We start from the raw sequence: 24096 nt of genomic DNA on the forward strand, positions 1-24096 counted from the left end.
TGTTCCTCACAGGTTCTTGTCAACTGCTGGAAATGGCCCACCTTGATTATCACTACAAAAGGTTTTTTATCTCTCCTGCTGGTAATAGCTCACCTTAACTGATCATTCTCTACAGTGTGTATGGTAACACCCATTGTTACAGTGTGGAGATTTTATATACACAGAGAACATGAAACAATGGGTGTTACCATACACACTGTAAGGAGAGTGATCAGGTAAGGTGAGCTATTACCAGCAGGAGAGCGGGTGCGGGGGTGGGGGGGAACCTTTTGTAGTGATAATCAAGGTGGGCCATTTCCAGCAGTTGACAAGGACATGTGAGGAACAGTGGGGGGAGGGGGGGAAGAGAGGGGGGAAATAGGATTGAATAAAGACTGAGAGTGGATGTGTCATTACACAAAGTAAATCTAAGTTAATTGTATCCAGTTTGCAAATTAATTCCAATTCAGCAGTCTCTTGTTGGAGTCTGTTTTTAAAGTTTTTTTAGTTGAAGAATTGCAACTTTTAGGTCTGTAATAGAGTGACCAAAGAGATTGAAGTGTTCTCCGAGGGGTTTTTGAATGTTATAATTCTTGACGTCTGATTGTGTCCATTTATTCTTTTACGTAGAGACTGTCCAGTTTGCCCAATGTACATGGCAGAGGGGCATTGCTGGCACATGATGGCACATATCACATTGGTAGATGTGCAGGTGAACGAGCCTCTGATAGTGTGGCTGATGTGATTAGGCCCGCATTGGCACCCTGACAGCAGGATTGTCTGGCTATGTAGACTCCCTCCTCAGCTGGGAGTGCTGGTAGCGTAGGGCCTGGGGAGGGAGTCTACATAGCCAGACAATCCTGCTGTCAGGGTGCCAATGCGGGCCTAATCACATCAGCCACACTATCAGAGGCTCGTTCACCTGCACATCTACCAATGTGATATGTGCCATCATGTGCCAGCAATGCCCCTCTGCCATGTACATTGGGCAAACTGGACAGTCTCTACGTAAAAGAATAAATGGACACAATCAGACGTCAAGAATTATAACATTCAAAAACCCCTCGGAGAACACTTCAATCTCTTTGGTCACTCTATTACAGACCTAAAAGTTGCAATTCTTCAACTAAAAAAACTTCAGAAACAGAGTCCAACGAGGGACTGCTGAATTGGAATTAATTTGCAAACTGGACACAATTAACTTAGGCTTGAATAAAGACTGGGAGTGGATGTGTCATTACACAAAGTAAAGCTATTTCCCCATGTTTATTCACACACACCCCCCCCCACTGTTCCTCACATGTTCTTGTCAACTGCTGGAAATGGCCCACCTTGATTATCACTACAAAAGGTATTTCTCCCCCTCTCCCCCCGCTCTCCTGCCGGTAATAGCTCACCTTACCTGATCACTATCGTTACAGTGTGTATGGTAACACTGTGTATATAAAATCTCCCCACTGTATTTTCTACTGCATGCATCCGATGAAGTGAGCTGTAGGTCAAGAAAGCTTATGCTCAAATAAATTTGTTAGTCTCTAAGGTGCCACAAGTACTTTTCTTTTTGAAGGTGCCACAAGAACTCATTATTATTAGACTGTACTTTATTTTTACTTTTACTCTATACAAATAATATCTGACATGATCTACAGACTCCTTATGTAACTACAAAATTAAAACCATGGTTTGCAGATATTTTAGCACTGGTATAGTTCTGTATTATAGGCCTGACATGCAGTGCATTTAGGACTCAATTCTGCTCCCATTTCAGTCAATGACAAAACTCCCACTGACTTCACTGATGTAAGACTAGGCTCTTCAGTAGGAAAACTCACAAGGCTACTTTTGCAAACACACATTTTCATGTTTATGTTTCTTAGTAACAGCACAGTCCTTCCCATCTTACAGGTAGAGTATATATGGTTTCAGAATAGGACTTGCTGTCCCAGTGAACCCCGATGTTTCATTAACGTTAGTGTCAACATTATTTGTATAAATGTGCATGAAGAGTTAACACATGGCTCTGTATTTTCCATTTGCTGATTTTTAAATTTCACAGCTCTAAGTGTAGTTAATGCAGGATTAATGTGCGTCTTACTTTCATTTTATTAGCAAAGAGAACAGTTCTCTTGGTTCCTACTTAAAACGCTGAGCAACAGATTCATGTGGGCCTCTTGCTCACTTTTACTACAGTAATAAAATGCTTTTTAAATTAGTTTTGCTGGGTGAAGATATAACTAACTGCTTTGTTAATGGCACCCAGGGATTTGTGGCCAATATCCAGATTGTCCACTGGCTGACTTCATTTTCCCTTTGACCAAACTTGTTCTAGTGTTTGTAAAAGTAAAAGCAGGTAATGGAAAATTCTGGGGTTGCTGCAAAGCACATTGCTTGAAGGCCAATTAATTTTTAAAATAGAAAGAAGAAAACCAGAGTGGAACTAAACACACATAAGCTGGCAACCATCAAAGTAGTTTCCCAGTGGATGGAAGGTGGTTACTAATAGGATAAAAATATAAATTTACTGGGACCAATGCAACCATTAACACAGGATTTATGAAATGAAGACTACTTTTCTCCCATCACAGCACATTTTTCATAGATTAAGTGAGACCCAACAGCTACTTTTATTTTTATTCTGAAAGAACAGTAGGAATTTAAATATGGTCCCAATGCTATGCACCAAAGCTCCTACCCTATCAGCACAAGCAGTTACTGATTTACACTATCACTGTTGCTTTAATTATTAAATATTCAATTGTCATACATATGGAGATAATACCCCTAAAAGTTTAATTGATGCAACGTAATGGATTAAGAATTGTCCAACTGATGTTCCATTAAATATTAAATAGCTTGATTTTTTTCAGAGAACCTGCATAGAATGAACTAAAATCAACTAAAGCTGTAATTAATCAGCTTTATGGGTGCCCCCTCATTTGCTCTATTACAAGTTCCAAGGAGTGTCTCAATTTTGTATGTTATGTAAGGATATAAGGAAAATCTATATTCAAATGCTTCTATCAACAAGGATATTCTTTACCATAGCCCCATCTTCAACCAAAGGCTTTAGTCCTCACATCATGCATAAGCTCTTTAAAGCAGTGATTGTCTTCTTGTATGAAGAGAACATCACAATGTGGACACTAGCAGAAGTAATAAAATTAATAAATAATAATAATAATAATACAGAGATGCATATAATGGAAAAAACAGATGTACATTCATTAATTTCCTTCAAAATAAACAGTGCTGTGAATCAGAGGGCAGGATAAAGGCCAAAGTTTAGAATCAGATTACATATCAAATGTTAGGTGTCAGCTTAGACCAGGGGTGGCCAAACATACTGACCCTCTGAGCTGCATACAACAATCTTCAGAAGTTCGAGAGCTGGGGAGCGCCAGCCAGAGAGGGGCTTCAATCCTGCGTCGTGGTGGTGGGGCTAGAGGCTTCTGCCTCGTGGGGAGGTGGGGTGTCTTGGGGCTTCAGCCCAGCAGGGAGTCGGGGCTTGGGGCTTCAGCCCTGCTCCTGCTGAAGCCCTGATCACCAGCAGATACCTCCCACAAGGTTGAAGTCCTGAGACTTCCCTCTTTGCAGGGCAGAAGCCCTACCCCCATCACCCCACCACAGAGCAGAAGCCCGAGCTCCTCCCGCCAGCATGATAGGTGGAGAATGGGGGAGGGCCCCTCCGCGAGCCGCACTTTAAACTGTAAAAGAGCCGCATGTGTCTTGTGAGCCACGGTTTGGCCACCTCTAACTTAGACTACATCTTGTGTCAATATGCACTGGGATCTAGAAAAGCTAGATATGAAGAAGTCAGGATGACTAATTTGTAACTCACTAATGGACTCTAACACAAAGTGACTCTGATAGACAAGAAGTCCTCATCAAAACCATCAGCATAAGTAACTGCAAGTTTATTTATTTTTTACAATATAGACAATGCAGCAGTGTCAGAGCAATTCATTCAAATAAGATTCAACATTTCTTTTCATCTTGGCTCTTTTAGTGCCTCGGTGACAGCCTTCCAGAAGATGGCTGAGGCTGTCTGAATTTTGAGAGCTCCACATCAAAATCCACAAAGGTATACATATTATATTCGTGATGCTGGAGGTTCTTGTAGGTAGAATTATCAAATTCCTCCTGTGCAGATGCAGAAGCTGTTTTGGTCTCTGTGGAACAAAAAGAAGACTAGTGAACCTGGTTATGCCAAAACAGAGATAACATTCTTTCTGACTGCATCAGTTCCATACAGTTGGAGGCTCCTCATTCTTTGAAACAAGGAAAAAAAAAAAAAAAAAAGTCAGCCGCTACAGTGTAAGGCAGGGGTGGGCAAACTAAGCCTGCGGGCCGGATCCGGCCCCTCAGGGCTTTTGATCTGGCCCACGGGATTGCCACCCCCCGTGGTGCCACGAGCCCCACGCCGCTCCAGGAAGTGCCCAGCACTACGTCCCTGCTGCCCCTGAAGGAGAAGGTGCAGAGGGCTGAGCGCACTGCCCTTGCCTATGAGTACCTCCCCCGAAGCTCCCACTGGCCAGGAACAGGGAACCACAGCCAATGGGAGTTCAGCGGAGGTACCCACAGGCAAGGGCTGCACGCTCAGCCCTCTGCATCCCCTCCCTCAGGGACGTGGTGCCAGCCGCTTCCCGGAATGGCGCGAGGCCAGGGCAGGCAGGGACTCTGCCCCGGCCCTGGTGCATGCCGCTGCCACCCTGGAACAGCTCCAGGTAAGTGGCGCCAGGCTGGAGCCCACACACCAAACCCCTCCTGCACCCAAACTCCCTGCCCTCAGCCCCCTGCCTGCACCCCAACCCCCTGCTGCACCCTGCCTGCACTCCAACCCCCTGCCCTAAGTTTCCTTCCCGCACTCTGCACCCCTCCCTGCACCACTGCCCTGAGCCCCCTCCCACACTGTGTACCCCGTCCTGCACCCCAACCCCCTTCCCTGAGCCCCCTTATAAATCCCGCACCCCTCCTCTTCCCCAACCCCTTGCCTTTAGCCCCTTCCTGCACACCGCACTCCCTCCCGTACCCCAGCCACCTGCCCCAGCCCTACATTCATGGCCCTGCACGCAATTTCCCCACCCAGATGTGGTCCTCGGGTCAAAAAGTTTGCCCACCCCTGGTGTAAGGATAAAGTTGCTAAACTTCTGTTTGTATCTTATAAGATACCAAGGAAGCACATCACGCATCTTTAATTGAAAAGACAGAACAACAGATTACTTGAATCAACTACCACAGGATTCCAAATATATGACTCCCTTACAGTGGAAAACATTAGCAACAGTGTTTTTATTTCAACACACAAATGATTTACTATTCATGGAAATTAGTTGGTCCCTCCTGAATGTTGCCTAGTATATACTTAATGTCACGTAGCTTTACTACCTGGTTCTCCCCACAGCCAGAACATTATGTGACACTCTTAGCAAGCCAAGAGATGCAAAAGAGCATTAATTACACATTTATCTCTATCTATCATGTCAGACCACAAAATAAGGACATTAAAACAAGTTAAGCTGATGATCTTTTCTAATAAAAACTTAGTTACAAAAAGGATTTCCACAAATTATTTCAACTGTGACTGTATCAGAAAATATATCAAGGACTTTATATTTTAATCCCCCCTCCCCCACATTATGAAATTTCTTGTGTGCTCTTTATTCTTTTCTAAAGAGATAATTCTGAATGAATAATAAAAAACTTAAATTTCTGATACCACATATACTGAAGCGGGCATTAATTTTTGTACTTTAGAAAGAATACACTAATCTAAATAAGATCTTTTATAACAACATTACTGTTCAATTCACTTTACCACACAGGGAAATTGTGAGAAAATTTTTTCCAGCGCAAGAAGAAAAGCAAAACATATTTCTTATTCTAGCCTGTACTTTTATATAAAAAGGGTTGACAGTCAGAAAGAAATTTAAGTGCCATCTAGCAATAAAAGTTTGTGCCACTTGTATATAGTGGTTTGTATTTGTTTATTTTATATCAAAAACTTTACCTTCTACAGTTATTTGTTTCTTTCATAATGTGACAGTCTCCCAGAAAAATAAGCAAGAAACAGAACATTGTGTTTTCTCCTTAATCTTTCTATATTGGTGCAGTGATACCATATGTTTCAACACATGTATCTGTTGCATTTTATAACTGAGACTCTTGCAAGTGTAACAAATCACAATTTTGTTTAAATGGCAGCTAGAACTATGAAGGCAAACAATCTAGTGCCTTCTATTCCTAGCAGGGTATATCTTGCAACAGAAACCACTACATACATATTTGAACCAGGTGTTGCAATCTCTGCTGGAAAGAGCTCCAAGAATAAGCAAGCTTAGGAAATAGTACAGTCAACCTGCAAGACAGGGTCCTTCTAAATCAAGAGATAGATGCTCAGGAAAGAGCAGACAATTTTTTCTTGCCCATGATGCACTGCACTTGGTTCCTCAAAAGAAGACTTTATTCCTGAATTCTTCCCCCATACATCAAACTTCATATACACTCTGTCAAGCAGAATGAGCTTTTCACATGATGTTCTTGTTAAGCGAGTTGGAGGTACACTTCTGAGTTACTCTGCTGGTAATTTTACTTACCAACGGCTAATGGCACATTTGTTTTGATGAATGTTTAGCATTCCTATTCCACTTTGTGGGATGAAGCTAATTTAAAGTACAGATTTCTAAGTAGGAAAAATGTACAATATGTCTTGCAAGTTGGTCTGGCTGCTGCGTTTTCAGATAAATGAAAGAATGCAGAAACAGGAAGGAAATGTAGGTTACACAAAATCTGTGACCAGTACTGTTAACTATTGCTCATCTGTTTATTAAAAAAAGACCAGCAAAAGGGAGGGGGGAAGTGGGGCAAAGGGTCCCCATAAAATAGTTAAATGAAAACCAGATTTCACTCAGTTACATCTATTTAAACAAGAAGTGGCTCCTCCATTTACTTCAATGAAGTTACTCTAGATTTACACTAATGAGTGAAAGCAGAACCCAGGGCACTGTTTAAAATACGAACTAGTTAAGAAAATGGTTCATACTTCACTTTGATGCAGCAGTGATTTTGCAATAAAGCCTTTCTCCAACTCACCAGAGGTTAACTAGACCCATTTCCTTTAATTTTCTAATTACTTTCTAGGTGTTAACTACTGAGGGGAGTGACTGAGGCTACAGGGCTTGGCTCTCTAAGGATAGTTGTGTTGGGAAAGAGAGAAGCATCAAATATAGACAAACGTAGGGAAAGGTGTTTTACAGCTTTCAGAAGCTCCTTCCACTGGATGTGCAGAAGGGCAAAAAGTTGGCAAGGTTAATCATAACAGTGATTGTATTTTAAAAATCTTGAGGAAATATTCTTGGATTCTAATGCTGAAGGTAGGTCAAATTAGTGGTTGACTTTTCCTTTAAATAAAACCTGCACCCCTTTTGCTCAGCACTGTCTCCTGAAAATTGACATGCAAAAAGCATTACTTGTCATCTAAGGCTCTTGCAAATAATTGTGATCTTGCAAATAGCCTTATTTGTGCTTTCAGCCTTGCAAGTAGGCAGGTTCTTTAAATTAAGTGTGCTAGCAAAATGGTAGCCAGATTTTTGAACGTCAAAAACAGGACATCTAACATTCTCATGGGATGGAGGAAGAAAAGAATGCACCACAGAAGGTGTTGAACAAATTGGGATGGAGACATTTTTTCTTTTATTGGACTATGGGGAACACAGGAAGTATCTGGCGGGGGAGCTGATGGTGTGGGATTCACGCAACTTGTGGGTGGGAAACTGAATTGTTTAAGGAGACCAGTTATAACCAGGAAGGTTAGGCGAGACACAGACATATGTCTGGGAGATGATTTGGGGAAGGCATGATGTGTGATAGAGAGAGACATCAGTGCCCCCTTTCTCCCCTGGCTATCTTATTGATTTTGTTGGGTCCTTTGCTGGCCTTACTTATTGCTCACCTTACAAGTCCGCCGGTCTCATAGCCAATTCCTGCTCCTGTGATCCTCCTATGCTACCCAAATCTGTTGCAATCTGTGGTATGGCAAAACTGGGGGAGGCAGTGGCAGCATCTGTGCAATGGGATGGTGGCACATTCAGCTCAGCAGAAAGGCAGCTACTGGGTTTGCACGCAGAAGTTAGACAGGAAGAAAAGGGGAAGAATCCAGAGGTTGGGCAGAGTTGCTGGCTGTCTTCAATGTGGTTCTACTGAAACTGCAACAAAATCCTGATTTTATGACAACAGGCTATGACCAAACAGAACAGTCCCTCAAAACTGAAACAAGCGTGGTTACCTTACCTGTTAACAAGTATAATGTTGATTTAAGAAAAAAATAAGTACAATGAGATAAAAAAATATGTTTCCTTCCACCATCATAACTAGAAGCTGCATATTAAAAAGGAGAGAGAAAGTTTTTCAACATAAGTACACATGACGACAGCAAGAATTTATCACCAAGGTGTGACTCTTTCCTCCACAATGTGTTATATCAGCTAGCTTTATAACAGAATATGGAGAATCCAGATCAAAGAGTTGATATTGTAGATATAATTAAAAATGTTATTTCAAGCCCCAGCCCCAGAAGAACCAATATAGTTCAAACAATTTAAAGCTGTACCCTGTATAGTGCCTTGCTCTTCAGTCTGAGCTCCAGCTTCTTGAATGATCTCCTCTGTTGTAGTGTTTACCATGAACGGTGTCTCCTTCAAAAACTCCTCTTGTAGTTTAGGAGCAGCTTTTTCTTTTGTCTCAGTCTCCTGTACCTCCCTTGTCTCGGTTTCTTCCCATCTCAATAAAGTCAGCTTTCGCTCCACTTCTTGCTGAGGGTCTGGCGGAACTTTTAGCTGTGCTGCTGCTGGTGGGGCTCCAACTGGAGTCTCCGCCAAGCGCCTAGGTTCCTTAAGTCTGATGGCGGCCAGCTTTTGGCTTTCTTCAGCCTGCGTTTTTGAGATGGACTTCTGCAAATCTGTCCCTTTTAGGCTTTGTTTCATGGAAGGTTTTCTTGTTTCGGACTTTAATATTTTACTGTTGGCTGTTGCTGTTTTACCAGACTCCATCTGCTTGATGTGAGGCACCTCAATTTCTGGTCTGTGAGGCTTCTTCTTAGGTATATATTCTTTATCTCCTTTCTGGGACAAGCTCTTGTCTGCCAATGTCATTACCTTCACCGTTCTGTTCTCAAAAAAGAAGGGATCGTGTCTTGGAAACTCTACTCTGGTTTTAGTGGCAACTCCCGAGGCACTTTCTTCTTCATCAGAATCAGAGCTAGAATCTGATTCGGAGCTGGATGAAGACTCTTTCTCAGCCAACTTCTTGCTCAACCCTCCTCTTGTTGTGATAGAAGCCTTTCCCTCAAGAGAGGAAAGTGTTACTCGCTCAGGAAACACTACTATTGTTTTTCTTGACAAGAATTTCCTCACCTCTTCATCCGTTAGCTTTACGGCTTCATCAGTGCTAGTACTAGCTATGGTCTTGGTCTCACCTTGATTTGCAGATGGTGGGTGAGAACTAGGAAACAACTTTTTAGGGAATTCAACTGTTGTTTTGGTGGCCAGCAGTTTGGTGCTCTCCTGAGGTGCCACCACATCTAGGAAATGGCATAAAGAGGATTATTATAATTTCTGACGCTCCTGTTAATTTGGAGTTCTTAAACATCCAACGTTAAGTTTCTGAACTGCTCTGGTATAAAAATCAAATTTGAAAGTGTAATTTCACTAATTGCACAACCCTGGAACAGATAGTTACCTTTTCTATATTGTGCATATATCTGAACTCTACTTAGCATCAGACATGCTTTACTGCTAGGACTGGAACTCATATGAGATCTAGCTTTTATTCCTTGCCGAGTCTGAATTCTTGTGAGAGCTCTGCAATGTCACTGTCTTTCTCTGTGCCTCAGCTCCCCATGAGTAAAGAGGGGACAAATATATCTTCCTATTTCACAAGGGTGTTAGAATAAATTCATTACCGCATGTGAGGTACTCAGATACTACAGTGATAGATATAAACCTAAGAACAAGATAACAAAGAACACGAACTACTGAGTGATCATTCTGATAACCATCACAACAGAATAGCTATCTTCATAAGCAACAGAGGGATAACTCATGAATGATGTTTAGATGGCTACAGGTCTCTCCCTTGTTCAAGACCTCATATACAGTATAAAGTAACTGGCTGTAAAAATGTCCCCATAATTTACTTGCTGAATTGTTACATAAAACCTTGTTTGTGTGATGCACAGCCACAAAATGCTGCCCCCTCCTGTTCTTGAGCTTCTCCACTTGCTATTTTGCCTTCCTGCCTTCTTCCTCTCTGTCTGTTTCTCTGTGCTGGGATTTCTCCACATGGACGTTTCAGTGGATTTCCTGATCCTGTCATCGGCTCTCTGATTATTCCATACTGGGGATGGTAGCAAGCTAAGAGAAATTGCCAGCCCGCCCACTCTTTCTCTGAGTAGACGTGGGTACCTCCACTAAATTTTACTGTCCCGATTAGGGCGCTGGAAAGAAAGCAGTAACTTCTAAACTGTTACCCACCCATGGGCCTTAGGTACTCAAGGCAGATTGTGTGGTCTGCTGGAGGAGTGGAAGACCAGTGATAGAGATTATTCTTGTGAGGACAGGGAGAGCTTCGGGAAGAGCTGGCAGCTGCCATGCAGCACTACTAAACTCTCCCACTACTCCCACAAATAGCTGCATGATTCCCACTTTGGTGTGTAGTTTAGTGTAGCTCTGCCTCATAACTTGGAAGTCTATGCTGCATAACTTGGATCTAACCGTACCACATAGTTCACAGGGTATTGATTATTTCTACACATACTTTTTCCACCAGTTTTAGTTATGGAGATTAATTAGGATGTATGAGAAATAAGCGATTCCGAGTACAGTTAAGCCTTCAGCAACATGCAAGTTAAGACATAAGTGAAGTCACAGATGCATGAAATTAAAAACATTTCATGGAGAAATATTGTTCTTTTATTTATATTTCAAATACAGTAGTTTAAGTTAAATACTGATTTATTATATAGGTATTATTACCTTAAAAATAATTTCAGAGACACAAACTTTATGTAAGGCACAGCAAAATCAAATACTGGGTCATCAACCCAGATGCCATGGTCTACAGGCAGTGTCACTGATATTTGAGAAAGTTTATTCAAATATAAAAAGATTTGTATTAAATACACAGGACGTGGCAAAGTAAACACAAGAGTCCGTGGTGGCTGGGGTGGGGGGAGGGGAATATAAACAGAGCAAAAGCTGGAGTTGTATTCATGCTGGGAAGTTTTTAGAAACTGAACAAAAGAAGGCAGCAGCAATACTGAAATCACTCAAATGGAGTATTAATACTGTGCATCATTAAAGACTGGAAAAAAAGATTACGATTTAAAATTCAGTGAAGAGTGAAATATTATATTTGTCAGCATATATCATTAACCATGCGATCAAATTATTAATAGTATAGAAGTTTAGTTCGGCACTGAGCAGAAGAGCATTTTCGCGAAGTCAGTGGCTATATTACCAAGCTTTTTGACTAGCAATATTGAGGTGCTTCCAGCTTTGTACCACAGGATGCACTCAACTAACATTGAACTGAACTGGCTCTATTGGAACGATAACATGTCCCTTTCAGTGGCTGGCATGGACATATTATCCTCATGAGTGACTTAGAAGATAAACATAACAGTGGTATCATCAGCAGAGGCTCTAAATGATAGAAAACAGCAGCCAGTAGGACTAGTAGAACCAGTTTAAAATGTATTCATTTTCAGAAAAATAGAATATGGAAATGTCATTTTTGTTCCGTCAGTGATTTCCACAACAAATGTGTTCATTTTATCAAGGCAAAGAAGATTTTCACACCTCCTCAAGCTGGGATCTGAAAAATCAGGCTGTGTTCTATGTATTTTTATTACCAATAAAATACACTGGATGGAATAATCATGTACTCAAAGGAAGATGTCCTAATTGGTCTTTTTCTACACTATCCAGAGGCTTACAAGAGTTAGAGATTCCAGAAATTGATGCTATGATACTACAGTGATGACAACCCTAAAAATACCATATATAATTATTGTTTTATGTATATTTTTACCAAAACCATGCTTCAAAACAAAGATACTATACAAAACAGTAACTGGCAGCAGCTATTGATTTAAAATATTTTAAGTTTGTACTTTTCTGAGCATTATCAATGACGGGAAGGCCGCAAAGGCTCTTGGGTAGGATATCCAAGGTTTTATTTCCCAAGCTTTTTCAGAGATCAAGGTTAGGGATTGGGAGAGTTTGTTTTGGAGAAATCTTTTCAAGCAGGTTCTTTTTAATCTGTCTTTGACATGTGTGATTATTAAGTTATTTAAATTTTGCATATGCCTAGAAAATAACTAATAGATGCAATGTACAAGTCTGAACAAATAAAAATAGCTAACTGTATGTTATTTTCTAACAAGATATGCTCAGTCCTAACCTCCTAAAAAATACTGAAAAATGGAAAGTTTGGGATTGACATACATGTACATGTATAAAGCTTAAATTACAAGCAACCAACATGATTGTTATGGATCAGATACTATCATTTTCTACTTTTTCATAAAATCCTGATCAGTATTTTCCTAAAATAATGCTAAACTGAGATTGAGGGCATTTAAGCAACTGTTTCCATTTTTTATGAAAACATTAAAAATACAGGTCATTGGCCACAACTCTTTGAAGGGATCCAGAAGCACATGCTCTTGAAGTCCATGAAGTGTACTTTTTGCTCAGGAGTAAAAGTCCAAGATTCTGAATTATTTTTGTAGTATTAGGGCCTTGATCTTTAGTCTGGTCAATTTTTATTTATAAACATGTAGCTGAAATTGTTGCTTAACTTTTAATCACTTTAAGTGATTAAAAAAAGGGACAGGATCTAGATATTACAGCATTTTATAAATACTCTATCGCAGGGTGGATAAGAATCGGTTGATTTAAAAAAATCAATTTTTTAAATTTAAATTAAATACAGGTTTATTTTAAAAAACTATTTAAAATTAAATTTGAAATTGTGACAACCTATATTAAAACAAATTTTCTATAATCTATAAAATCATTTATATAATATTAAGCAGTACATTTGCTTCCAACTTTTAAAGAAAGTCAAATCACTGAATTTGTGGAAGCAATTGGAATGAGAGTTTGAAGTGCGAAGCCTGCTTTTGACAACAGTAGCTTCTTCTCCAAGTGCAGAGAGAACATCTTTATTTCAGTTTATTCAACTAGTTCAGTTCAATGTTCATTCAAAGTTAAGAAACCAATTAGAAGTTTAAAAAACAGGAAGGCTTATTTTCCTCTTCCAATCCAAAGACAAGGTGTGAGGGGATGAATCATAGAATCATAGACTTTAAGGTCAGAAGGGACCATTATGATCGTCTAGTCTGACCTCCTGCACAACGAAGGCCACAGAATCTCACCCACCCACTCCTGTAACAAACCTCTAACCTATGTCTCAGCTACTGAAGTCCTCAAATCGTGGTTTGAAGACTTTGAGGTGCAGAGAATCCTCCAGCAAGTGACCCATGTCCCACGTTGCAGAGGAAGGCAAAAAACCCCCAGGGCCTCTGCCAATCTGCCCTGGAGGAAAATTCCTTCCTGACCCCAAATATGGCGATCAGCTAAACCCTGAGCATGTGGGCAAGACTCACCAGCCAGACACCCAGGAAAGAATTCTCTGTAGTAATTCAGATTGCACCCCATCTAACATCCCATCACAGGCCATTGGGTATATCTACCGCTAATAGTTGAAGATCATCAATTAATTGCCAAAATTAGGCTATCCCATCATATCATCCCTTCCATAAACTTATCAAGCTTAGTCTTGATGCCAGATATGTCTTTTGCTCCAACTGCTTCCCTTGGAAGGCTGTTCCAGAACTTCACTCCTCTGATGGTTAGAAACCTTCATCTAATTTCAAGTCTAAACTTCCCGATGGCCAGTTTATATCCATTTGTTCTTGTGTCCACATTGGTACTGAGCTTAAATAATTCTTCTCCCTCCGTGGTATTTATCCCTCTGATATATTTATAGATAGCAATCATATCTCCCCTCAGCCTTCTTTTGTTTAGGCTAAACAAGCCGAGCTCTTTGAGTCTCCTTTCATAGGACAGGTTTTCCATTCCTCGGATCATCGTAGTAGCCCTTCTCTGTACCTGTTCCAGTTTGAATTCATCTTTCTTAAACATGGGAGAACAGAACTGTACACAATATTCCAGATGAGGTCTCACCAGTGCCTTGTATAATGGTACGAACACCTTCTTATCTCTACTGGAAAGAGAGCTACTAGTTCTAAAATCTTGAAGGACTGGTAACCTAGAAACAATCAGTTGAATACAAAAAGAAAAGGAGTACTTGTGGCACCTTAGAGACTAACCAATTTATTTGAGCATAAGCTTTCGTGAGCTACAGCTCACTTCATCGGATGCATACCGTGGAAACTGCAGTAGACATTATATACACACAGAGACCATGAAACAATACTCCTCCCACCCCACTGTCCTGCTGGTAATAGCTTATCTAAAGTGATCATCAAGTTGGGCCATTTCCAGCACAAACCCAGGTTTTCTCACCCCCCCCCCCCCAAACTCACTCTCCTGCTGGTAATAGCCCATCCAAAGTGACCACTCTCTTCACAATGTGTGTGATAATCAAGGTGGGTCATTTCCAGGTTTCCTGGATTTGTGCTGGAAATGGCCCAACTTGATGATTATCAAGTTTACCAAGTTTATCAAGATTACCTTGATTATCATACACATTGTGAAGAGAGTGGTCACTTTGGATGGGCTACTACCAGCAGGAGAGTGAGTTTGTGTGTGGCGGGCGGGGGGGGGGGGGGGGGGCGGAGGGTGAGAAAACCTGGATTTGTGCTGGAAATGGCCCACCTTGATACACACTGTGAAGAGAGTGGTCACTTTGGATGGGCTACTACCAGCAGGAGAGTGAGTTTGTGTGTGTGGGGGGGGGCGGAGGGTGAGAAAACCTGGATTTGTGCTGGAAATGGCCCACCTTGATTATCATACACATTGTGAAGAGAGTGGTCACTTTGGATGGGCTACTACCAGCAGGAGAGTGAGTTTGTGTGTGTGTGGGGGGGGGGTGCGGAGGGTGAGAAAACCTGGATTTGTGCTGGAAATGGCCCAACTTGATGATCACTTTAGATAAGCTATTACCAGCAGGACAGTGGGGTGGGAGGGGGTATTGTTTTATGGTCTCTGTGTGTATATAATGTCTATTGCAGTTTCCACGGTATGCATCCGATGAAGTGAGCTGTAGCCCACGAAAGCTCATGCTCAAATAAATTGGTTAGTCTCTAAGGTGCCACAAGTACGCCTTTTCTTTTTGCAAAGACAGACTAACACGGCTGTTACTCTGAAACCTTTCTTTATAATGGGCTACACCCCAACCCACCAGAGGCCAATGTCCCAGGCTGTGAGGGGAATATTTGAAGTCCAGATCCAAGTTTTACAGTTTATACTCATCTCTAGTTACAGGTGAAAAGTGAATTTCGGAGACTCATTACAGTCACTTTTTGTCCACATGCCAAAGCCACTTCATACTGGGATCCCAGCAATCTGCTAAACTGAGGCCAAGGAATCCAATAGCTTAGCTGTTGCAGGTAAGATTTTAGGTGTATTGGCTGCACTGGGGTGGGCAGGAAAGAAATGTTTGGCTTACAACAGTGGTTCACAACCAGGGGTCCAGGGCCACTGCGAGCAGGTTTCAGGGGGGCCGCCAAACAGGACCAGCGTTAGACTCGCTGTGGCTTAGGGCAGAAAGCCGAGGCCCCACAGCATGGGGCTGAAGCCCAGAGCCCTGCTACCTGGATCTGAAGCAGAAGCCTTAGAAACTTAGCTTTATGGTGCCCCTGTGGTTTGGGGCCCCGGGCAGTGCCCTGCTTGCTACCCCTTAATGCCAGCCCTGCTGTTTATATGCAGAAAATCAGATGCACAGGTGGGCTGTGAAGTTTTTCTAACATGTCAGGGGGGCCTCAGAAAGAAAAAGGTTGAGAACCCCTGGCTTACAATACATAGGTCTACATTTTGCCTGATATAAACCAGTTGCAACTAGTCCTTTGCTAACATGGGCGTGTGGCAAAACCCATCTGTTTGATAAGAACTAGTGCAGGTGGAGGCAGTTGAGGGTCGAATTTCCATGTGGTGAAGGGTTTAAGTTTTATTGGCTTGCTGACTGACAATAAGATGAAGTGTGGTGGGAAGCTGTTGTTTTGGACAGTTTCATATGGTACTATAGCATTTTGTTTTTAAATTACTTCTGGGGGCATTCTATGCCAAAAAAATTAAAAATTCTCTGCACAATATTTTAAAATTCTGCAATTTTTTTTGTCAAAATTACATAATCGCGCCAGTTTCAGTTATTTTGGTAATTTATTTCAAAATACCTGTCCGCAAGTATGTCTGTAACAATACAGACACACACAAAAATGCCCCCAGGAGTAGAGAGTTAAAGAAACCGCTATGACAACCCAGTTCCTGTTTTTCTGCCCTCTTCCTCACCCCCCAAGCCAAGCCACGGGGCCAGACACCCACAACCCCTGCCCCCCAAAAGCCCAGCCGTGGGGCCCTGCCAGCCAATACACCTGAACCACCTCCCTCCCAGAGCCCAGCCACAGGCCCCCAGCTCAGATACCCGCACCCACTCCTCCCCCAGAGCCCAGCTCTGCCCCCGCCCCCCAGCCCAGACATCCTCTCCCCAGAGAGAGAGAGAAACAGCCTGATGCTTGGTCCCAGGCTTGCACAGAGTTTCCTGTGTGCCACCTTCTCCTTCCCTCAGGGCATGCTGGGAACTGCAGCTGCCAGGAAACCTCTAACTCCCTCTCCCTCCCCCCAGCAATGTCTTCTATGTGCAAGCTGGGTTCTGCTGGGTCCAGCAGCCCATAGTGGTGGCTAGCAGCACTGCAGCCCATTTCTGTGGGGAAAAGGAAATTCTGCACGTACATTAATTTCTGCAAAATTCTGCATTACACAGTGGCGCAGAATTCCCCCAGGAGTATTAAATGTATGTCAAAGGTGCTCAGAGTGTGGGAGTCCTTTGATATGGATTATGTTTATGAAAATCAAAATCGATAAAATTGCCTCTCCCCCTTAAGATTTATAAATAGTTTCATGACATAGAAGAATAAGTCACAAATTTAAATTAAATTAAAATTTGTAATCTGGACATTCTACAGACTAAAAAGCCATTCAATTGCTTCTTGTTAAATACCAAATGAAAAAATGAAGTTTCTATTAGCTGTGCACCTATTTTAATGTGCTCATATACATGACAAATGCACACAACCATCAATTTAAGAAAAAATAAATATCTTACTCTTTTTTTGACCTTTTTCAGAGCCCTCTGATTTGGTGCAGAGAGAAAGAGATGGAGAGAGGCTTCGGAGTCCCCATGCTTCTAGCTGTAAAGTCTGCAAAATTAAAATCAAACAAATCTCTTATTTTTTTATTAGATAGAACTTTGATTTTTCATCTGTAGTGTTCTTCTGATTTACTGTTAACTACTGATTTCCGTAAGGTGCAAAGACGGATGATTGATGTGAATTCCCTGGATGCAGTAGAAAGGTGATGGTGGAACGGTTATCTCATTGGGATTCCTCTCACAGATTTACTTTCTGTGAAACAGCAGAGACTAATCAGAAATTCCTGTTCCTAAATTATACAGATAAAATACTGATGCTATCTATGTATACCACTTATACCAAGGAATAGTACAGTTAAACTAAACAAACATTTAGAAGTATGGAAGGAAACAGGTAAAGCTAGATAGTTAAACACACTCAACTCATAGAATCTCTTACAATATGAAATTATAGACCAGAAATGCTCATGACATCCACTCACCCTACATTATATTACATACAAAAATGTTAAGAAAACATTAGGCTGCAAAGCCAAGCACTCACACTTTGGGAACTGCTAGATTTACCGTTATCTGTCCCCAGTGCACATCCAAGCTGTGCACTGATGAGGAGCCTGTGGAAAAGACAGTATGCGAACATGTAACTGCAAGATCCTAATGCATATGCACAAGGAGGCCAAGTTAAGGTTGCATGAACCACCATAAATCTGTATGCAGTGTTTATGAAGCAGTGTTGGTCCCAGGATTTTAGAGAGACAAGGTTGGTGAGATAATATCTTTCATTGGTCCAACTTCTGTTGGTGAGAGAGAGAAGCTTTCAAGCTCTACAGAGCTCTTCTTCACAGAAGCACTGCTGCATCCAGGTCATGGTTGGGATGGAGCCTCGTCCGGCTCTCTTCTTCCCCACCTGGGAGGTGGAAGGGCTCCTAGGAGGGTATGTGCATGAGACACTGGAACCACAAGTTGGGTCTGGAGAGAAGTTATGGAGGGAACCCAGCTCCAGTCTCTCTCCACTGCCCTGGCTACTCTCATAACAGCTGTCTGGCAGCAGAATGTCTGCTGCTTGTTCAGAACTCAGGCCAAGCTCTTTGTAACAGTGAGGGTTTCTGGTAAGCTGCAAAAAGGATCCATTACATTCTCTATAATGGAAAGCATTAGGCAACCCAAATATTGGGTTTTCGACCAGCTCCCCTTATGCAGTTCCACTGCAGGCTACAAACTCTATTAAGTCATGACTCTCCTGCTTCATATGGTCCGGAGTCCCCTTAACTTTATTAGCCAGTGTCAAGGTTCCCTCCCCACTCTGAACTCTAGGGTACAGATGTGGGGGACCTGCATGAAAGACCCCCTAAGCTTATTTCTACCAGCTTAGGTTAAAAACTTCCCCAAGGCACTAATCCTTCCTTGTCCTTGGATGGGTACTGCTGCCACCACCAAATGAGTTAGACAAAGGTTCAGGGAAAGGACCACTTGGAGTTCCTGTTTCCTTAAAATATCCCCCCAAGCCACTTCACCCCCTTTCCTGGGGAGGCTTGAGAATAATCTACCAACCAAATAGGTAAACCAGGTGAACACAGACCAGACCCTTCGGTTTTTAGGACACTAAAAACCCTAATCAGATTCCTAAAAACAGAACTTTATTATAAAGAAAAGAAGTAAAAGAAGCACCTCTGTAAAATCAGGACGGAAGGTAACTTTACAGGGTAATCAGATTCAAAACACAGAGGATTTCCCGCTAGGCAAAACTTTAAAGTTACAAAAAACAGAGATAAACTTCCCTCTTAGCACAGGGAAAATTCACAAGCTAAAACAAAAGATAATCTAACGCCTTTCCTTGCTTTACTTACAATTTTTGTAATCCTAGACCTCATTTCAGACAGGGTTTTAAGAGATGTTTTTTCCTGCCCCTGGTCCCTCTCTGGCTCCGAGAGAACGCAAAGAAAAACCTTCCCCCACAGATTTGAAAGTATCTTTTGGTCATGTGCCATCCAGGTTATCTGAGTTTCTTAACCCTTTACAGGTAAAGGAGGGATTTTATGCTACCCTTAGCTGTATGTTTATGACAGCCAGATACTCCAAAATTGTGCTTTTTACTCTCTCGTATATAGGCAAGACAACAGTCCTCCATCACAACCACATTTTACTGTCTATTCTCAATACACATTCCTGAAACACCTTTTGGAATATTAGATGGAATTTGAAGGGGGAAAAGACTGGAGGGGCAAAAAATCCAATTTAATTTATCCATGCTTCTTATATAAATTAGAAATCCCATTACACCTTTCTCATTTTGAATCAGAGACCCACACCTGCCACTCATATACAGATCACGTCTACCTACATCCAATCAACTCTACACAAACACCCCAACCATCAACCCCAACTACTACTGCCAGAATAGAAGAGTGTTTCCAATGTGTCTATAAAATGTACCACATTTTCAACTGTAGACAACTATTGCAAAAATTTCTCAAAAGCTGTGGTTATGAAATACATATAGCGAAGCTCTATGCAGGCAGTTAGGACTGTTCTGAGCCAGGGCAATGTATGCATATGTAAGATTCTATGAACAGTGAATACATGTAAGTATTTATTTACCTACCCCTCACTATTTATTTCCTCGCTTTTAAAATGTTTAGGAATTTTAGAGGGGCACGGGTGAGGGGAGTTGGACTAGAAATTTAAAAAACCTAGTAGTGTTCCTTAACTTACACAGTAGCAAATTTCATTTTCATTTAAAAGAAAACAGCTATGGAGCACTTACAAGTTTAAAAATTGCACACGTTCATGGCTTCCTGTAGCTCACTCTGCAAATTTTAAACCCTACTGTAAAACCAGGTCAGGGGACAACTACTTTGTTACCAGAGCCTCTGACTGTTATTTATGTAGCACAGAAAGGGCCAAAATGCTCTTCCAAAACTAATATTATTGGCATTATCCAAATATTGAGCCCAAAGAAAATACCTCTGAGTTTTACTCCTTTTCTGTTCAAGAAGAAAGAAATTTCACAAAACATGCAAAAAACACAACCTTTTGCATTTATACTTCTGGAGAGCATCTATATTAGAAAAAAATAATAGTATTCATACCGGATCAGCCAGCCAACAACAATGCTTAGACCCAAATTTCATGAGACAGTGATAAAAATGCCCCTCGAGACCAAAGCTGAAGCTGTTTGGCGCAGCCGCTGTAATACAGGTACAGTACTCATTTTTTTTTTCTAGTTTAGACAAAACTGAACAGTCTGTGCTGGAAAGATTTCAAGGGCTTCTCCTCTCTCCCCACCCTCCCCGCAATCAATTAACCATTTTTCCAGAAGGGTCAGGGTAATGCTGCCCAGTATACATTCAAGCATCATAGTCTTATTCTGTAGAGGAATTATTTGTTGTTTACACTGTTTCCTTCCAGAATTACATTTTTGGCTGTATTGGATCATGTTTTATATTCTGCCATACTGTGTCCTGGTTTATGTTATATTGCACTAATAGGAAAAAAAACAGAAAAAGCAAACAGCAAGTAAAGCTCAAATGTTTGTTGACACTGTGGGCTACACTCTTAAAGCATGTAGCAGTGAACAATTCTGTTTTGGTAGAAAACGATACATAGGTTTGGCAGAAATTAATTTAAAAAATAATAATTTTGGCAGATAATATTAATGTTTATTTTTAAACTTTTTTTCTATTTTTATCTATTTAAATTTTCACAATAGCGGGAAATTCTGAGGGATGTAGGACAATAATTAATGACTGTAGATGTTGAGATTCAAAAAGTTAAAGCACTGTAACTGTTAAAACACAAATTGTAAACATCACACATCAAAGTATATCCTTAAATCTAACTAATAAATTCTTACTTTTTGCCTATCTGTACATTATCATCAATAGAAATGTTTTTGTCAGTTTGTGAGTGTACACTGAAATTGACATTTACTGATAAAAATCTAATCCTTCCAAGCCTAAAGATACACAGTAGTTTTTTGCCAACTCTGTATCTCTGAGGCACATGGAACAGAATTTGAGATCTGGTCATGGACTACCTACCTATCTAGCTCAGTGTCAGGCAGTAGCCACTACCTATTAAAGAAAGACAAAAATCAATTTAAACACACACAGTCAAATGTAAAATGAGGTACAGTATGTGTGTGTAGGATTTTCTTCCTGATGCCAATAATAGTAAATTTACTTTTTGAAGCATGAGATTTGTTTTCACCTCGAGCTGTTTCTTGCATTATTGTGTAGAAACATTTAAGACTCGTTGCAGAGCTTATAACTAGGGTTGGCAGAATTCTATTTTTTTTTATGTTGACAGATAATATTGTTTATTTTTAAGCATTTTTTATTTTTATATTGATTTAAATTTTCACAGTTGCAGGAAACTGGGGTGGAGTCAAACAATAATTATTTAGTAACAGTAGATATTGAGATTAAAAATTTAAAGTTTTAACAATTAAAACACAAATTGTCAACATCACGTCAAGAACTATAATTGATCTTAGCCAAAAAAAAAAACCCCAGAGAAGCAATATCCTTAAATCAATAACTCAGACCTGTTATTACTATTCATTCACTAGTCCATTTGTAACAAGCCTAATTTAAAAGTCTAAGTCACTGGATTTTTGACTGTAATAAGTTCTCAGGCAGCTTTTTTCTTACTTTATCTATAAATTTTGATAATTATCAATGGGATATTTTTCATCAGTGTGTGTATGGACAGTGATATTGACATTTACTGGTAAAAATCTAATCCTTCCAAGCCTACTTATACCCATGTTTGAAACTCTTTTCAAGCACCATTCTAACAGATTGCATCAAATGAAGTCCAGTCTGCCTGGGCCTTTTCTTCACGAGGAAGGCTAACAAGTATTAGACACACCTTTCTCCCCTGGTGTGGGCATGACCAGACATGGAGCCTGGGCCCTGCTAGGAGGGACAATAGCAGTCCTGGCTATTGAAGCATGCCGTCAGGCAAACAAGCTGGAATGTTTTGAAAATCTGCAGTAACACATTTTCCAGATTTTCCAGCCAGGCTCCAGTGCAGAGAGAGGCCTGTCTACAGCAGGGCACTGAGCACACCACTCTGGTGGGACCGCAAGGGGACAGCACAACCCCATGCTCCTAGCCACAGCACTGCTGTATGCAGGCAGGTCTCCACATAGGGTTGCCAGCTGTCTGGTTTTCTGTCACTGGGAACCATAGCCAATGGGAGTTGCGTGGGCTGCCGCCTGCAGATGAAGCAGCGCAGAGCCACCTGGCTGTACCTCCGCAAAGGAGCCAGACAAGGGACATGCCGCGGCTTCCAGAAGCTGCTTGAGGAAAGCGCCACCTGAAGCCTGCAACCCTGACCCGCTCCCATGCCCCAACCCCCTTCCCCAGCCCTGATCCCCCTCCCTCCAAATCACTCATCCCCAGCCCAGAGCACCCTCCTGCACCCCCAAGCCCTCATCCCCAGCCCCACCCCAAAGCCCACACCCCCAGCTGGAGCCCTCACATCCCAACCCCATGAAAATGAGCAAGTGAGGGTGAAGACAGCAAGCGGGGGGAGGGGGGAGAAGGGGGCCAAGATGGAGTGAGCGGGGGACAGGGCAGTGGTGTTCAGTTTTGTGCAAGTAGAAAGTTGGCCACCCTTGGCTGCAGAGCGCCTCTTGCCATAGCACTGCCCAGCACAAGGGGCGGCAGCCTCAGACTCCCTCCTCTGGATCGGCAGAAGACTGAGCCCTCCCAGCACATGCACAGGCCCGACCCTCCCAGCCGCACCCACACACGCATGCGCAGCACCTATGGTGCCCCACCCCTCCCTCATTGTGTCCAGGCTCCCTCTGGGAACGTGAAGCACAGAGAACAAGACGCATGCGCACTAGCCACACTCCGCCTCTCCCCCAGCTAGGGAAACTGACCCCGGTCGACTGGAGTGGCGGCAGAGCCCGGACGCATGCGTAATTGCTACTGTCCTTGCGCCCCTGCCCGAGGAGTCACGGGCCCCTTGGGACAGTGTGCGCAACGGCGGGGGGGCGTGGCTGAGTTCTGGCGCATGCGCACCAAACAGGAGCCGCAGCCCCGAGTTGATTTGAACGGGAAGCCCCACTCACGCGAGCCGGCCAAGCGGGGACCGGTGTTTGCGCCCCTCTTACCCCCACCCACGGGAGAGCATCAGCCCCGCCGCTTACCTTGAGAGTCACGGCCCGGCCGCAGCCCAGCAGCGAAGAGGCGGCCATGTCTGTGTCACCTCCACCAGTCCCCCGGCGCCGCGGGGAAACACGGCACCAGCAGCAAAGGTACCCACCCCTCCGGGCCTCGTTCTGAGTGTCCCCGCGGGGTGGGCGGGCCTCGGTGCAGAGACTCCTCCCCCTGGCCGGCAGCGTTCCATCTGCCCCGCCCACCGCCACAGGAGCCAGCCCAATTCCTGCGCTCGCTGGTGCTGGTGGCAGCGGCCTGCATGCATGATAGCCCCACCTACGTGAGGAGCCCCCACTCCCTGTGAAAAGAAAAGGAGTACTTGTGGCACCTTAGAGACTAACCAATTTATTTGAGCATGAGCTTTCGTGAGCTACAGCTCACTTCATCAGATGCATACCGTGGAAACTGCAGCAGACTTTATATACACACAGAGAATATGAAACAATACCTCCTCCCACCCCACTGTCCTGCTGGTAATAGCTTATCTAAAGTGATCAACAGGTGGGCCATTTCCAGCACAAATCCAGGTTTTCTCACCCTCCACCCCCCCACA

The 24096-nt window shown here is 42.5% G+C and overlaps 1 protein-coding gene across 2 annotated transcripts; it reads right to left on the minus strand.

Moving 5' to 3' along the window:
• Positions 1-3877: 3877 nt before the first annotated feature.
• NDUFV3 (NADH:ubiquinone oxidoreductase subunit V3) lies at positions 3878-23708 on the minus strand. Of its 2 annotated transcripts, XR_007358669.2 has the most exons (5): positions 23534-23708; positions 17326-17419; positions 8585-9553; positions 7928-8180; positions 4025-4148 (listed from the first exon to the last, which is right to left on the minus strand). XR_007358669.2 is itself a non-coding variant. In XM_048865693.2 (4 exons), exons 1-4 carry the CDS (start codon positions 23579-23581, stop codon positions 3982-3984), a joined length of 1278 nt encoding a protein of 425 aa, XP_048721650.2. In that variant the 5' UTR covers positions 23582-23701; the 3' UTR covers positions 3878-3981. The 2 variants fall into 2 exon arrangements, 1 of the variants encoding a protein (XP_048721650.2); XM_048865693.2 differs by lacking the exon at positions 7928-8180 and having other exon boundaries at positions 3878-4148; positions 23534-23701.
• Between the last annotated feature and the right edge of the window lie 388 nt (positions 23709-24096).

Source organism: Caretta caretta, chromosome 1 (genome assembly GCF_965140235.1).
Source record: "Caretta caretta isolate rCarCar2 chromosome 1, rCarCar1.hap1, whole genome shotgun sequence".
Classification (NCBI taxonomy): domain Eukaryota; kingdom Metazoa; phylum Chordata; order Testudines; family Cheloniidae; genus Caretta; species Caretta caretta.